The sequence below is a fragment of the Nelumbo lutea genome, chromosome 4, assembly GCF_056320005.1.
Source record: "Nelumbo lutea isolate HS-2025 chromosome 4, American lotus-T2T, whole genome shotgun sequence".
NCBI classification, from domain to species: Eukaryota; Viridiplantae; Streptophyta; class Magnoliopsida; order Proteales; family Nelumbonaceae; genus Nelumbo; species Nelumbo lutea.
In genome coordinates, this window is record NC_142687.1 from 80,430,833 (window position 1) to 80,449,277 (window position 18,445).

At 40.4% G+C, this 18,445-nt stretch overlaps 1 protein-coding gene across 1 annotated transcript in view; it reads right to left on the bottom strand.

Annotated features, from left to right (window-relative positions):
* Window positions 1–362: 362 nt before the first annotated feature.
* The window catches only part of LOC148861272 (pentatricopeptide repeat-containing protein GUN1, chloroplastic-like), a 36,735-nt gene continuing 18,652 nt past the window's right edge, over window positions 363–18,445 (bottom strand). The window contains exons 3-4 of the mRNA XM_088984633.1: window positions 946–1,130; window positions 363–826 (exon numbers count right to left, since the gene is read on the bottom strand). Of these exons, the coding sequence (XP_088840759.1) occupies window positions 562–826; window positions 946–1,130 (450 nt within the window). The 3' untranslated portion in view covers window positions 363–561. The remainder of the gene's footprint in view (window positions 827–945; window positions 1,131–18,445) is intronic.

An 18,445-nucleotide genomic window follows, 5' to 3' on the forward strand; every position in this document is an offset into this window, starting at 1 on the left:
CCCCCTCTCCACCTCAATGGTTCCTCATAAAAATTTCCTGACTCCGCCCCTGGTCAGCGACATCTGATCCCCCTTGGCAACAACAAAAATTGGGTGGTGGTCAATTGCAGGAGCCTACTTTCTTATCTTCCTCGGTTCGATTTGTACCCAAAAATGCCAATGTTGCTGCCCATACAGTGGCACGTCATGGACTTATTCTACGTTGAACACATACTTGGTCTATGACTCCATTCTTAGCACAATTGTTGTAATTCTGAACCGAGTCTTGGAATGCAATTAGCCCTTGGGCTTTTTCTCAAAAACCAAAAAAAAAAAAAAAAAATCTTTCATTTTTTCTCAGTTCTCACAAATAAAGCCAAATCTGAAGCAAAAGTAAAGCAGAATTCACACTCAGCCTTTAGACCAGTGCAAATGAAAAAATATATATTCTCCTTGCCTTCTTAGGGTATAGATTTTATAGCTACTGTTGTACTCTTCTGCACTTGCTGCACATATAAATTACAAGGAATGAACACATTAGGAAACCACTAAAGCTATTGCAAAAAGGGGGAGGGGGTTCAACTACAATGATAGTATTTGCAAGTCAGAAGGCCGATCAGACCCAACACTTTCAGGATGCGTCCTGTCATCATGAAGAATGAGGACCTTTAATGTGCCAGATTCCCTTAACCAGGCAGCTACAACAGCCCCTGGTGATATAAAGCGGCCAAGGTTGCACTTGGCGACATGGAAGGGGGCACCAATTCCAGCAAGCAGTGCCTCAACAGCCCGCCTTAGAGTGCCATCACCAGCTACTTTGCTGTGTTTACCCCATCCTGTCAAAATGCTGTAGAGAAACATGTTGAATGTAAAAAACATCTAAAAGTAAAAATAAACAAGTCAATGAAAGCATATGTATCATCTTATCAAGGTTGTCCTCCGACATGTTGTGACTACAATACATACCTCAGTAATTTTGGCAATTCACGCCCTTCGTAAACAATAGAGCGTATATTGAGCAACCAGGCATGTACCATAGCCTGAGCAGCCCCTGAAGACATCAAATGCAAATCCAAGCATGAATCACACCATGCATTCTCCCATACATGTCGACGTTTACCTTCAAGTACAACTAACTGAGCCCCTCGTTTCTGCATAAAAATAAGATGGGCGATTTCAGAACTTACCAGCAATACAACCCTAAGATGGCACATCTTATACAAGACAAGCTTGTCCCAGTAATACAGTAAGTATCTACACGTTTCACAGCCTTAGCTATAAATCAATACTGAAGTCAATGTCCTAAACCCCCTTTGAGAGACAGCTTTGGACAAAAGATGCACAGTTTTGCCTAATGACAATACTAACCAAGACAGTAGGGCACAACAATGTTTTAAAAGCTGGGTCTAACCGGGTAATTGAATCACAAAATTAACAATCCATCTGAAACCAGTTGACAGTTAATAAGGTATGCAACTTGGGCAGACTCTCAGCCTGCAACCAATGCAGTGGAAATTCTTCAAATTGGGTATGGAATTTGCACCCCCGTAGTGGATCAGACATTCTGCTTTGGCATTCGGACTGCAGTTCATTGTACAGTGCAATTTAATACAGGTACAATGTTGTTTCGATCAGTAACTACTACTTTTCTCTTTTTTTTTGGAGAAAAGGTAAAGTATACTATATAAATCAAAAGTATATGGTCTCTGTAAAATGAGTTTCTGTACAAATGTAAGCCATGTGAGGACCTCAAAAAAGCCCACCTTCAAAACAGAAATAGAAAAGGTAGATTATGAACAGCCAACCAATCCTTTCCAACCACCAAATTAAGCACCTCCATTTTAAATTGTAGATGATCATAAATTCTATTATTTCTCTCATACCATATAGACCACATGATTGCCAGTGGGATAGATGACCAGCACACTTTCCCTTTTTCAGTCATTCCAGAACCTGCCACTCTTCTAGAAGTGCTTTTACAGTACCTGGGAAGCACCAGATTAGACTAACTGCCTTCAAAATATGATTCCACACTGCTATACTGAAGTTGCAAAGCAAAAATAGGTGGTTTGAGGTCTCTGCTTCCTAATTACATACAGAGCACCTCAAATCTGAAATGTTGAAACCCCTATTTACAAACAGCATTTGAGAACCCTACCCTTTCCTTCAAAACAAACATAGCCTTAGTGAAAAGTTTGGATATTCCTTTCCACACACCACAACCATACAGCATTTGAGGCCTCTCTGCATCCCAAATTCCCAACCATTGTGTTGTGGATGCTTTTACAGCCGCTAACAGCAGCAGTAATGGGCGATTAATTCAGAGTTTAATGGACAGCAGCAGTAATGGGCGATTAACTCAGTGTTCTCATCTTATCTAATTCAGTGTTCTCATCTTATCTAATTCAGTGTATTCATCTTATCTAGCTAGATACAGTTCTATCTTATCTAGTAGGGAGTCTTATCTGCTCAGTGTTCTTATCTAAATTCAGTAGTATAGATCAGTAGGGAGTCCTCCTAAAAGTGGGATTCTTATCTTCTTGTAATCTCCTATTTAAAGGAGCTAATGATATTCAATAAAGGCATCGAATTTCTCAGTCAAGACAGAGTAGAGGAGAGTTGGTGATCTCTTGAACAAATCACCATTAAGGCACCAAGATAGGTTCCTCAAGAAAAGGGAGGAAAGAAGGGAAAACAAGAGGTTTTCCCCGTGGACCAACTCGTGACGAGATCCTATTCTCGGGCCCATAACAATTTGGTATCAGAGCAAGGCGTCATGGGTGACCTTGAGCAATTGACGACTAGGGTTCATGAATTGTAGCACAAGCTCGTGGAAAACAGCACGGAGGTGCGCGAGATCAAGGAAGACATCCGAGAATTAAGGTGCATGATGGAGGTCTATTTTTCTAGCAAGGAGAGGAATCCAGAAGGGGCTACAACCACAAACAGCCGTCATCCAGACATGGCAGAATTGTCCGGCGAGCGACAGGTCGTCACCCAGGGAGCCGCGATTGTTCCCAAATACAGCAGGCTGGAGCTCCCTTCCTATAACGGCGCGGGAGATCCATTGGGATGGTTGTACAGATGTGAGCAATTCTTCCGCAACCAACGGACAGAGGACAGAGACAAGGTAAGCTTAGCCGCATTCCACATGACGAAGGAGACGCAACTCTAGTTTTATAGATTAGAGCAGGAGGAACCCGGGCTCAGTTGGACCCAATTCAAATCCTACTGCCTTCTCAGATTTGGGCCACCATTAGGCGAACTAATCAACCTCAAACAGACGAAAACAGTGGCTGAATATCAGCGTCAGATTCAGACCCTCCTTGCAAGAGCATCATCGGTACAACCAAACCAGCAGGTCGACATGTTCACCGTAGGGTTAGCAAAAACTTTGCGAGTGGATGTGGAGATGCAAAATCCCCCCAATCTGGTTACTGCTAAGAATTTAGCTCGCGCTTTTGAATGCAAGCTGCAACTCAACCGCGGAAGTATCAGTATGGGGAGGCCTCAAATAGCATGGGCACCCCCGAAACCACTCGGCATGGCCCCATCTTCTGCAGCCAGCCGGGAACAGAAACCACAGCAGAGCCACGATTCCATATCGGCATCCAGTTTGGGAAGCAGCGTGGTGGCACCCCCTATTAAGCACTGTGTCAAGGGCTGAGATGGCGGAACGCATGATGAGGGGACAATGTTCTAATCGTGATGAACTTTACTCAGCAGGGCACAAGTGCAAGAGACTTTTCTGCCTCCTGGTGGAACAAGAGGAAGATGAGGATGAACCCTCTTCATTGGAACCCGATCTAGGAAGGCAAAATCATTCCACCTATCTTGGATTCCTTTGATTGTGTTTCAAGACACCCATCCTGAATTCGAGCTTGAGGACAAGCTCTTAGTCCAAGAGGGGAGTAATGTTGTGGATGCTTTTACAACCACTAACAGCAGCAGTGATGGACAACAACAATAATGGGCAATTAATTCAGAGTTTAATGGGCGATTAACTCAGTGTTCTCATCTTATCTAATTCAATGTTCTCATCTTATCTAATTCAGTGTACTCATCTTATCTAGCTAGATACAGTTCTATCTTATCTAGTAGAGAGTCTTATCTTATCTAGTAAGGAGTCTTATCTGTTCAGTGTTCTTATCTAAATTCAGTAGTAAAGATCAGTAGGGAGTCCTCCTAAAAGTGGGATTCTTATCTTCTTGTAATCTCCTATTTAAAGGAGCTATTGATATTCAATAAAGGCATCGAAATTCTCAGTCAAGACAGAGTAGAGGAGAGTTGGTGATCTCTTGAACAAATCATCATTAAGGCGCCAAGATAGGTTCCTCAAGAAAAGGGAGGAACAAGGGAAAACAGAAGGTTTTACCCGTGGACTGACCCGTGACGAGATCCTATTCTCGGGCCCATAACACATTGCACTTTTCCCTGTATTTCTCTGCAATTCCTGTGAATAAGTTGTCGGGTTTCCCTTGAGAACCTCCAGAACCACTTGCCTAATAAGGCAACATTGAAGTTTTAAACCTGTCTGATTCCTAGACCCCCATGAGAAATAGGCCTGCAAACTTGTTCCCAATGCACCAGATGGAATTTGGACAATTCCCACTAGCCAAGCCACAAGAAATCCCTCATCTTTTTTCTTTCCTGCCACTTCTGAGAGAATTTAGTAAAAGACATGCAACAAGCAAGAAGGCTTGCCAAAACACTTTTGGTGAGTGCGACCTTCCCCTCTTTTTGAGAGGTACTCGGCTTTCCAAGCAGCCAACTTCGTGCCCACTCTCTAAGAATGGATCCCAAATAGCCATCAATGTACATTTAGCCCCAAGGGGCAACTCCAAATACTCTGAAGGGAAGCTGCCAACTATGCACCCTAGTAATTCAGCAAGTTCATGAACATCAGTGACCTCCCCAACTGCTAACATTTCTATCTTTATACTTATGTTGAGGTTGCTGATCTATAATATTATATTAGAACTAGTGCCCCTTACTGAAGTAAGGGCACATTTGTCTTTTCCATTATGTTAGTAATATAAAGCATGCCTGGCCGAATGGGAGAGGTAATTTTTCTCTCATTCAAACCAGACTTTTCTTCTCTCCTTTTCTCCTCTTTTCTCTCTCTCTTTCTTTCTTCTTTCTTCTTCTCTCTTCTTGGCTGTTATCAGACTAACAGAACTCAAGGGAAAATCGAATCATAATATGGTATCAGAGCACAACTAAGCAACTCGGATTTGCCCAGATTTCTGTTTTCTACGCACTCAGTCTAGGGGTTTCTCTTGATTTCTCTACCATCGATTGGAGATAAGGGAAAGGGCTGAAAAGGAATGGTCACCCTCTTCCCTTGGAGGTCTCTATTCCTCCAGTTGTGCTGTTCATAGTCGGTTGTTGTGGTTTCTAAGAAGCCCTCCCCTAATCGATGAAGAGAAGAGGGCTGATTCGTGTGGTGGAGTGGGTGTGTTGTGTGGTTTGTTTTTTGGGTGATGAGGTAAGAGAATTCTATGCATATTTTTGTAATGAATCAAATAGGAAGTATGTTTCAGATCGTATGGTGGGATTTCAGACTAGTGTGCTAGGGTTTATGCTGTTTTTTAGTGTGATTCGAAGGGGGAGTGGTCCTCATATAGTGTGGTGAGATTTCATGTAGTCGTGGGGTAGGGTTTGTGGTGTAAAGAGTGCAATCTTCAGCAATAACAAGTGCTGAAACCAGTGTGATCAGTGTGATCAAGTAGTGTGCAGTGTGCTGAATTCAGTAATAACAGAATTCAGCAATGGGAGATAGCAAATCTAATGTGATGATACCTACTGACTACCTGAATGTTCAAATAACCTCCATTAAACTGAATGGAGAGAATTATATGTACCTTGGGCTAAATCTGAAGAAGTTTTTCTGAAGGCAAAGAAGAAGGTGAAACACATAAGGGAGGAGAAACCCTCCACTGATTTTCATGAGTATGATGACCGAGAACAAGAGGATGCACATATTATCACATGGTTATGGAACAGTATGGAACCCAAGATTAGTGTAAATTTCATGTTTCTTGACACTGCCAAAGATGTGTGGGACCTATGCTAAGAAGTTGTATTCTGGTCAAGACAATACAACTAGAGTATATCAGTTGTATCAAGAATACTTTAATCTGCAACAAGGCAATCAGAGTCTTGAGGAGTACTATGCTAGTATGAGAAACATTCGTAATGAGTTGAATGTTTATCACCCCCTCACTTCTGATGTCAAAATTCAGCAACAACAGAAAGAACAACTTGATGTCACTCGATTTTTGATAGGGTTGAAATCTGAGTATGAACCAGTGCGGGCTCAGATACTAGGAGGGTCAGCTCTCCCTTCCTTAGAAGAGGTGTTTGCTCAACTCCAGAGGACTTCCATTGGATGTACTAAGAACTTTAATGTTTCTGATAGATCAGCCTTTGCAGTATCAAGAGGTTGTGGTGTTAGAGGTGGAGCTCAGGGAGCTCAGTCTGGCCGTAGTGGTAGCAGTGGTCTGGTATATGGCCGGAGTGGTGGTGGTGGACCTACATATAACCATGGTGGTGGTCATACTAGAGATAGAGATTCAGAGGGAGCCCGTGGCAGAGGACGTGGCTCGGGTTCGAGGAGTGATGCGGTGCTTCTTGCTTCTTGATTAATCGGATGCCCACGTCTATCCTTGATGGTCATTCCCCATTCATTACCTTGTTTCCCACCTTGTCTCTGTTTCCTCTCTCCTCGAGTTTTTTGATGTGTCTACTTCATCTATAATCTGGGCCCCGAGAAGGACAAGTTAGATGCATGATCCATTAAGTGCATCTTCCTTGGCTATTCTCGGACCCAGAAAGGGTATGTGTTATCATCCTAGTTCTCGATGTTCTTTTGTGTGTGCTGATGTTACCTTCTTTGAGTCTACTCCGTTTTTCTTAGGGTCCGATGATGCTTCTTCCTCCTCATCACCTCCTCCTCTTCCACTTCCAGTTGCAAATTCTATTCCCCTTGTTCCAGTTGTAACCAAGTCCTTGCCTCCAGTACCACCACCTGTTGAATGGCCACCTATCCATCAAGTGTATACACATCGCCCACATGTACCGGTTGCTACTCCTCTAGCTCCATTAACGTTGACAGATATGGCAGTTGTCTCCACACCAGCCCCAAACCCAATATTTGATCTTGATCTTCCCATTGCCTTGTGGAAAGGTAAACACACTTGTACCCTCCATCCTATTTCTAATTATATTTCACTCACTCACATTTCCACTTCCCATAGCCAGTTTATCTCTTTGTTATCCTCAGTTGTTGTCCCTAAGGATGTCCAAGAAGCCCTTGCTTCTCTAGGGTGGTGCCATGCAATGGAAGAACTCTCAGCTCTAACTCATAATCATACTTGGGACCTCACCACTCTTCCTCTTGGGAAGCAGGCTATCGGTTGTAAGTGGGTTTATACTGGTAAGTATTTACCTGATGGTAGTGTAGAGCTCTTGAAAGCTAGATTTGTTGCAAAAGGATACTCCCAAACCTATGGTATTGACTACACAGAAACCTTCTCCACAGTTGCTAAGATAGGTTCGGTTCGTGTTGTGATCTCTCTTACTGCTATGTATGATTGGCCCCTCTATCAACTTAATATCAAGAATGCTTTCTTGTATGGTGATTTGCTTGAGGAGGTCTATATGGAGCAACCACCGGTGTTTGTTGCTCAGGGGGAGGATGGTAAGATACATAGACTAAAAAAGGCTATTTATGGGCTTAAACAGTCTCCTCGAGCATGGTTTGGTATCTTCAGTGAGGTGGTAAAGAAGTTTGGTATGAAACAATGCCAAGTTGATCATTCAGTCTTCAGTCATGACTCTCAAGCAGGAAAAATCCTATTGGTGGTGTATGTAGATGATATTGTTATTACCGGGAGTGATAAAATGGGCATTGACAGGTTGAAGACTTTTCTACAGGAACATTTTCAAACAAAGGACCTTGGTAAATTGAAATATTTTTTGGGGGTAGAAGTAGCAAGGTCTAAGCATGGTATTAATTTGTGTCAGAGGAAATATGTGCTTGATTTGATGGAGGAAACAGGTTTGTTAGGTGCTAAACCAGTTGAAACACTTATGGAAACAAATACTAAGTTGAGCAGTGATATGGGTGAAGTGTTTGAAGACCCTGGCTGATACCGGAACTTGTAGGTAAACTGAACTACCTAACCATTACTCTGCCAGATATTTCATTTGCGGTTAGTGTGGTAAGTCAGTTCATGCAGGAACTTCGAGTTCCTCATTGGGATGCGGTTCTAAGAATTGTGAGGTATTTAAAAGGGGCTCCTGGTCGTGGTTTGATATACAAAAGTGGTGGAAAACTTGAAATAGGACATACTGATGCTGACTGGGCCGGTTCTATGTCTGATAGGAGGTCTACCACAGGCTATTGCACTTCTTTTGAGGGTAATCTGGTGACATGGAAAAGTAAGAAGGAGACAGTCGTGACGAGAAGCAGTGCAAAGGCAGAATATAGAGCTATGGCACATACTACTTGTGAACTAGTGTGGCTAAGGAACCTTCTACAGGAGATAGGATACAATGTTAACACTCCAATGAAGCTCTACTGTGACAATCAGACTACAGTTCATGTTTTTTCTAATCCGATGTTTCATGAAAGAACCAAGCACATAGAGGTTGACTGTCACTTTGTGAGAAAGAAGGTGCTGAATGGAGTGATAGACACTGCACATGTTAACACAGGGAACCAGTGGGCAGACTTATTTACTAAAGGGTTGAGTCGGGGAAGAGTGGAATGCATATGTAACAAGTTGGGATTATATGATATATACTGACCAACTTGAGGGGGAGTGTTAGTGTCGAGTATGTAGGGGTATTTCTGTCTTTATACTTATGTTGAGGTTGTTGATCTATAATATTATATTAGAACTAGTGTCCCTTAAGTAAGGGCACATGTGTCTTTTCCATTATGTTAGTAATATAAAACATGTCTGGCGAAACGGGAGAGGTAATTTTTCTCTCATTCGAACCAGACTTTTCTTCTCTCCTTTTCTCCTCTTTTCTCTCTCTCTTTCTTTCTTCTTTCTTCTTCTCTCTTCTTGGCTGTTATCAGACTAACAGAACTCAAGGGCAGGTTGAATCATAATACCCTTTTCCTCCTTTGATCTTCCTCCAATAATCTCCCTTCCTCTACCAAATCAATATCAGCTGTGATTTTCTTAAGCTCTACCCTCCTCTTCCCATCAAGATTCATTCTCTTTCATTGCCATAGTTTTATCTTTCAGCAGCTGCAGCTTTTTTACTCACGATATGGCTAGCAGACCCTTCAAAGGAAGCTTCTTGTGACCATTTCTTAACGTTTGTATCAAAAGCCTCCAACCCTAGCCAGCAGTGCCCCAATCTAAAAGGATGTTGGTTCTTCTTTAGGCCACCTATATCTAAAAGCAAAAAAATATGGCCGAACACTACCCTTGGCAACACTTCTTGGCAAGGCTGTGAATGGATCGGATTCAGCAAAATCCAAATCCAATCTGATTATTGAAAAAACTGCATCCAAATCCGATCAGATCTGAAGATCTCGGGTTTGAATTCAAATTTGAATCCTAACAGACTCAAATCAGATTCAGACTTAATCCGACTCGGCTTTAATTTTTTAAAATACAAAAAAAAAAAGATTAATACTTTTCAAATTATATATATAATAATAAACTAATGCAAATACAACATACTGATTTTATAATAATATATAATTCATATAATATATTTTATATAATTTTAAATATAATTATATAAATTTTATATATTAAAATCAAAATCCGATCTAACTACGTAAACACACCATCTAAATCCAAGGTAATCAGATCAGATGTCGAATTGGGCCGCCGAGTTTTAGGTATCATTGGCAAGCCTATTTCTTGGGATGCATTTGGAAAACTTTCTTCTCATTTAGCCAAAATAAAAAGTCTGTCCAATCTGACCAAAGAGGGGCTCCTCTTGGTTGTTAATCCAAGTGTACTTAGCTCTTGCAAAGGAAGATCTATCAACTCCCACCTTTGGATAAGATCAATAAAGTCTCATGACCTCTTTTCACCCTACCACAGCCTCGGTCAAATAGCTTTAGAATTGCATATCTCCACCAATCACCCAATCCACCCTGACTACATCCAGCTCCTTCCAAAAATCAGCCCTTAATCTAGAATCAATTGGCCCATAGACCCCTGTTACCACGATTCGCAGATTCTTTTGCATCCAAACCAACTTTGTTGATATGGAGAAGGCCCTTGTATGTTTATCCAAACATTTGAAAGTGCTATTGTTACATACTAGAGCTACACCACTAGCTATATTAACTGCAAGAATCTCTAGCTAGTCAAATGGTTCTAACCCCCAAATACTTTTCACCACTTTATACTTTGGCATTGATGTTCTGTTTCCTAAAATAATAAATGTCTGGATTCCTTTCTCTTAGAAAATCATATTCTAGTAGTCTCCTCCTCCCCAAGCTAAGGCCGCAAATATTCCATGTAATTACTTTGATTCTCTTCATTGAATTATCCCTTTCTCCACCATATTCGGTTAGCACTTCCCGCATTTTCATTCAAATCCCAAGCCAACCTCAATAGTTGTATAGCCTATCTGTTGTTTTTGTCCCTTTCTCCACCAAGAACCTGTTTTTAATTGCAGCAAGCTGTCATTGTTTCTTCTTCAAAACCCTTGATAGAAACTCCTAAATACTCCCCAAACTAAGAATTTAGGCATGACCCAAATAGAAATTTCATCTTCTGCAGCATACCTCAGATCAACCAATCTCAGATGGAGCTGTGATGGGGGAACAAAGATTTCCATTTCAGTAAGGACCACCGCTAAAGGTTCTACCGTTCTAGAGTCTGTTCCTGAGTTTGGGAAGAAGGATGAGCTTCTCCTTTAGCAATCATCATCGCCAGGAGCTCTGATGTCAGTCAGGTACGCCAGTATTTCCTCTGTTTATGCCCTTGTATTGTAGTTAATCCCTTCCATAATTTCTTTGTCATATTTATCTACATCCAGCTGTAGTGATTGTTGGTCCCATCAAACATTCATCTATTGAGGCATACAACACAACATCTTGATCAAAGTTTCATGGCTGTTAATGGCTGTAATGGCTTCCTGAAGGAATAACAAAGAAAATAGGGAGAGAAAGAAGAGAGAAAAATACCTGGAATCACTCACAGGGTGCCTAGAATCACTCTAGGGCATGGGAATCACTCACCATAGCTAGCATGAGCTGAAGAAAACTCAATAAACTTCATTGCCTTTCTATAAAACGTCCATACATATTTATAGACTCTGAACTCATAATAATCCTAGGAGTCAAACTGTTGGACTCATAATAGTCTTAGGAGTCAAACTGTTAATCCTAGGACCCAAACTAAGCCGTCATATCCTATTTCAATTCAAAGAAGACTCAATAACTCAAATCCTACTTATGAAATGACTTTGAAATTTTAAACATAAACAAACTATAACTAGACAAATTAAACCCTATAGACAATTTATAAAATGGCAAAGATACCCTTGGTGTTCAATTCAGTCCAAATCCTAAGTACCATCACTATGCCATATCATGACCTGTTGTAAGGCCTTCTTCTTTCTAGAATAAGTCTTCAAGGGTGTTGATCGAATCCTATCATCTCTCCCTGGCGAGTTAAAATACCTTTCATAAAGATTTGATACCCTCCTATAGCATTAGATATTATTTCCTCATCTAAAACATCCTTTGGAATGTCATTTGGAGCTGCAGTAGTTGGCAATTTATGTATAGGAGTCTTAAAAGAATCCACATGTCCAAGGTAAAGAATCCACTAATTCCCATGTCATCTAGCAACTCTAGAGCATAGGCATTAGAACTTATCTTCTTGATGATTTTGTAAGGACCGGCACTCTTTGAGTGGAGCTTCCTGTACACACCTTTAAGAAGACGTTCTGGTCATATGTGTACCATAACCATGCCTCCCTCTTGATAATTTGCCAACCGTCGATGAATATCAACTCTAGCATTGTATAAATCATTGCTCAATGAAATTTTTCTCTTAACATCATCATGTATCTCTCTTATGTGCCTAGCAAATGCTTTTGCTTCAATGCTAGTACACGTATCTGGTGGTAAGGTAACTAAGTCAATTGGCCGCTTAGGCTGAATACCAATCACCACTTCAAATGGACTTCTTCTTGTGGATCTATTTACCGAGCTGTTATAAGCAAACTCAGCTATTGGAAGCATTAAATCCCATCCAAAAGTATGATCACCAACTAGACACCGTAAAAGATCTCCCAAGCTTATATTTACTACCTCAATCTAGCCATCCGTTTGGGGGTGAAACGATGTAGAGAATTTCAACCAAGTATTAAGCAATTTTCAAAGTGTCTTCCAAAAATAACTCATAAACTTGGTGTCCCGATCTGATACAATAGTAGAAGGTAGTCCATGAATTCAAACCACTTCTTTGAAAAATATAGTAGCAATATGTGAAGCATCATGTGTTTTGTTGCAAGGTAAGAAATGAAGCATCTTGGAGAAAGGATCCACCACAACATTGATTGTACCGTGACCCCTAGTAGTCTTGGGCAATCCAAGGACAAAATCGATGGATAGATTTTGCCATGGTTCATGAGGAATAGGTAGAGGTGTATATAGCCCAGTGTTCTGCTTTCGTCCTTTGGCAAGTTGGCATGTCCTGCATTGATTTATTATACGAGCAACATCATTTTTCAAACTAGGCCAATAAAATCTATCTTCCACTATAGTAATGGTCGTATTTCTACCAAAATGACCTGCTACACCTCCAACATGTAACTCCCAAACAACAGTCCCGTAAAGAGGTATTTGGTAGACATAAGCGGGTATCATAAAATAGATAACCATTATGCAGTGAAAATGAAGGATACTCATCTTGCTTCCCAGCTTGTTAAGTCAGTATAGATGATGCTGAAATCCTTACAACCAGCATAGTCTTGCTTTAGTTGATCAAAACCAATGACCTGGACATTCATGGAATGAAGTATGTAAGCCATCTGACTTGGCCCATCTGCCACTTTATTCTCATTTCCAACTTGGTGCTTAAAAACAAAGGTGTAATCTTGCAGGAATGAAACCCACTTCCCATGCCTATAGTTTAGTTTCTTTTGGGAATTCGAGTTACTTAAAGCTTCATGATCTGATTAGAACACAAACTCCTTGGATACTAACTAATGTCGCCAATGTCATATAACTTGCACTACTGCATATAACTCCTTGTCATAGGTTGAACATTTCTGCTTGGCTTCATTTAGTTTCTCATTATGAAATGCAATGAGATGGCCTTCCTGCATGAGAACCCCTCCAATTCCTAAATCCAATGCATCACATGCCATTTCAAAGACTTTAGAGAAGTCTGGAAGTTGTAAAATAGGTGCCTTTGTTATTTTCTTCTTGATAGTCTCAAATGCCTTTGTTCCTACCTTCGTCCAATTAAATTCACCTCTTCTCATTGCATCTGTAATTGGAGTCATGATAGTGTTGAACCCCTTAATAAATCTTCTATAAAAAGTTGCTAGGCCGTGGAAGCTTCTAACCTCTTGAAGATTGGTAGGTAGGGGCCATTCTAAGATAGACTTTACTTTCTCAAGATCATCACTTATGCCTTAAAAAAAACAACAAACCCCAAAAATATAACTTTGGGTGACATGAAAGAGCATTTCTTTAAGTTGATGTAGAGTTTCTCTTGGCATAAAATTCTCACCACTTGACATTGATGATCAATATTTTCTTCTAGACTATGGCTATATATAAGAATATCATCAAAATAAACAACTAGGAAACGACCGATGGAGGTCGAAATATGTAGGTCATCGTCCTCATGAAAGTACTAGGGGCATTGGTTAGTCCAAATGGCATAACTAACCACTCGTATAAGCCATCGTTTGACTTAAATGTTGTTTTCCACTCATCACCAGGCCTAATCCGTATTTGATGATAGCCCCTCCTTAGATCGATCTTTGAAAAAATGGTCGCTCCAGTCATCATATCAAGCATGTCATCAAGCCAAGGAATTGGGAATCTATACTTGATAGTAATCTTGTTGATTGCTCTACTATCAATGCACATACGCCAAGAACCATCTTTCTTTGAAGTAAGAAGAGTTGGAACAGCACATAGACTAAGTTGTTTAAGTTGGTAAGTTCAGCTTGTTGTTTAAGTTCTGCTTGCTCTATAGGATTCATACAATAAGTTGGTTAAGTTGGGCAATTGTGACCCTGGCTGCAAGTCAATAGCATGTTGAATGCCTCTCATGGGAGGTAACTCATTAGGTAGCTCTTTTGGTGCCAAATATAAAAACTCATCCAACACTTCAACCACTTCTTTAGGCATTTCAGTAGGTGGAACAACATCTGATTGCTTTACCTCCTTGGATATTACAACATATGCAACTCTTGTCTCCTTGCTTTCTACTTCAAACTCTTTTGGAGAGCAAATGCAATGGTTTTTTTCTTAGATTCTGCAATGGGCCCTTGGGTTGTAGTCTCCTTTTGAGGTGGTCTAGCATGCCTTTTAATAACTTCCGGTGACATTGGCTTCATGATAACTTACTTCCCATTAAATAGGAAGTGATAGGTGTTCTCCCTTCCACAATGGTAGATATCCTTTCCATACAACCAAGGCCTTCCAAGCAATGTGTGTAACATTCACAAGAACAATGTTACACCAAATAGAATCAGAATAACTACCATAAGAAATAGAAACAAGGGCTCGTTTAGTTACCAAAATTGTTGTCTTATCAACCCAAGCAATCTTGTATGGTTGTGGATGTGGTTGCAGTATCAACTTTAGTCGATCCACAGTGACTTCAGAAATCACATTCATACTATTGCCACCATCTATGATAAGCTTATAATACTTGTCTCCACTCTTTACTATAGTTTGAAATATTGTTGTACGAAGCCAATCTTCCTTGAGTTCTTCCTTTGGGGATGCAAGAATATGCCGAACTACACCAACATAGTTTCTGTCTTCATCTAAAGCATCATCATCAGTGAAGGAATAATCCTCTTCTTCAGCTAAGTCATCACCTGGGTCACCTACCGCTTCAATGCTTTCTTCATAAATGATATTAAGGCTTTTGGTAGGACATTGGTAAGCCATATGGCCCTTTCCTCCGCATCTAAAGCAACTATCACCACTAGCAACTAATTTACTCTTATAGTTAACCCCTTGATAAAGTCTAGATCCACTAGGCTTATTAGAGCTGGCATTAGAATATGTTGGCCTAGAAGTCTTTCCCCCATCAGCTTGCTTACGAGCTGCATACTCTCTGTCTTGTGATACAAATTGCCTTGTATTTGTTTGCTTTAAACTCTTCTCAATTTTGACAGAAACTTGGTAGGCATCCTCCAAGCCAAAGACTCAAACAGTTACTATCCCCTTGATTTCAGCCCTTGGTCCATTCTTGAATCAAGCCAACGTTTGCCTCACTTTCAGTAGTATCACATCTAATAGACAATTCATCAAATTTATGCATGTATTAGACTATAGATAGTGTACATTGCTTGAGGTTAGTCAATTCCTCATATAACTCATCTTGGAAGTCCATTGGGAGGTACTTGTCTCTCAAATGTTTCTTCATTTCTGACCATGTAGAAATAGTACCATCACCTCTATTCTCTAATCGTCATTCCATGCTTCTCCACCATACTTTAGCATGACCCCAAGCTTCATACGTGCAAATCTGATCCTCTGATCATCAGTCATGTCATACCAGTCAAAATATTCCTCTAGTGCAGGCAGCCAATCTGAAAAAGATCGAGGGTCTAAATCTCCATTGAAATCAGAAACATCCACCTTTACCTTCTTGGTTATATCATCTGCATAACCACCATGTTCATCTTGTTCCATCATCTCATCAAATAGATTTGTGAGTGATGCTTCTTGATCAAACCCTTGATGGGTATTTCAGGTTCGATTAGCTTGTGCAGGTGGTACCCTTGTGCAGTTTTGCATCTCTTTGTCGTCCTCTAAGATTAACAGATCATCTTCACCATTATCATCTTCATGGACAGATTCGTTGTTTTGTCCTCCATCCTTTCCATTGATTAGAGGTGCTTCTTTCTGGATTTCTTCTTTTTTAGTTTCTTGAAGTTGTTTTACTTGTGCTTCAAGGGTTTCAACTCTCTTGAAAAGGGTAGAAATCAATGAATTTCTATGTGTCAATCAGCCGACCCCTGTACTGCTTGCCACTACGTGTAGCCATGATGATAACAGATTATAACCTTGGCTATAATACCAACTGATGTAGGACCAGCTCAGTTCTAGTCCTTAGAGAATGTTGAATGGTCTTGATCAGAGTTTTATGGTTGTTGATGGCTGTAATGGCTTCTTGAAAGAATAAGGAAGAAAATAGGGAGAGAAATAAGAGAGAAAGTACCTGGAATCACTTGTAGGGTGCCTAGAATCACTCTAGGGCATGGGAACCACTCACCATAGCTAGCATAAGCTGAAGAAAACTCAATAAACTTCATTGCCTTTCCATATAACGTCCATGCATATTTATAGACTCTAAACTCATAATAAACCTAGGAGTCAAACTGTTAGGCTCATAATAGTCTTAGGAGTCAAACTGGTAGACTCAAACTAAGTTGTCATATCTTATTTCAATTCAAAGAAGACTCTAACTCTAATCCTACTTACGCAATGAAATTTTAAACATAAACAAACTATAACTAGACAATTTAAACCTTATCATTGGACCGTACAGAAAATTTATAAATGGAAAAAATACCCTTGGTGTTCAATTCAGTCGAAATCCCAAGTACCATCACTATGCCATATCAGGACCTGTTGTAAGGCCTTCTTTCTAGAATAAGTCTTCAAGGGTGCCCATCGATTCCTATCAAAGAGGAAGAAGAAATCTCCTCTTGGCGAATAGGCTCCTTACCTTTACCACATAATAAGTCAACCTAGCCCCAGTCTAGGTTTCCCTAACTGCACTTTTAAACCGGACAAAACCTAGGCCTCGCTGGTCAAAACCTTGATTATGGCCCACTTCTACATTTTGGGCTTAGGCCTTGTGATGCATAGTAACATCCACACCTTGGTCCTTGATTCAATCCACCACCACCTTAGCAATTTTGTCAATTAAAACCACATCACCCTCATCAGTCCACTTGTTTGAATTTTGAAAAGAATCAAATGTCAGCCCATTATTCTTCTTAGGCGTGAATTTGTTTGCACCATTTGATCTATTAAAAGATATATGGTTGAGATTTCATCTTCTACTCTCCTCTCCACCATTTTCCAACCCTCCCCGTCCCTAGTATCAATAGAGTCAGCGATATTTGGCTCAAGAATACCAATGTCCAAGCAAGATTTCCTTGTCCTTTCCTCTTTCACTAGCTTCATCTTTCATTTAACTTCTTCCTCAATGGACAACCTAGCAAGAGTTTTGTGAGCCAACTCGGGTTCTACCTCAACTACCACCTGGAAGCCCGTGGGAGTTTCCATCTTCCCTGGTTTGATTTCTTACCAAATAGTGAATTAGTGATTACATACATCGACTCCCTTAATACAATGTTTATTGTTATAGGAACTCCAATCCATCTAACATTGATTCTTATACACTCGATGGTTCCAGTGAAAGCATCATTGTTGTTGACCTCCATGAAACCCCCACTTAGATAACCATTTTTCTAAGCCATCTCATGGTTTCACAGTGCAACAATAATCCGTAAACCATAATCCAAAGGTGATTGCAGATGTCTTCCGTCTTTTGCCACACCCCTATAGCCTCTGACCAGGGTTCAAGATGAGGGAGGGTACCCACTGAAACACCTTGAACCAATATTCAATACTCTATGGGTGTCCTCTTTCGAAGGAAGAATCAAGGGGCATTTTCCTCATCATAGTTCCAAGCCTTGTTGATCCACAATTGTAGTTCTACATGAAGTTTTTCTAATCAAACAATCCTACAAGGCCTGATTGGAGGAAGCTGGATCTTTCTAGAACACTATTGGCATCCACTTCCAGAAATAAGTGTTTGAGGTTTGCCTTGATGCATACCCCCCCCCGTTAGCCAAACATTTTGGTTAGACTTGTTCGGAAACCTCCTTCCACTTCCCTTTCCCTATTTCCTTCTTGAACTGACCTTGTCAACCTTGACGCCTCCACCTACTAGAGCATCATACCCAAGGTCTTGGTCTATGATTGTTATTCATGGCTTCCAAATATTCAAACTACAACTACTAATTTTATTGATTGATGAGTAAATATTACACTATATGATTACATTTTTAGAAAGCTATCCAGATATATTGCACAATAAACCAACCCCTAGCTGCTCGCTCATGGCTCCATTTACATTTTGTACAGTGATTTATAATAACCTTACCTTTTATCTATCAAAAAAATAACCTCTCCTTTTTGTCCTTTTTTTACTTATTTAATCCAACATTTTTTAAACACAATTTCACTAGGAAAGAC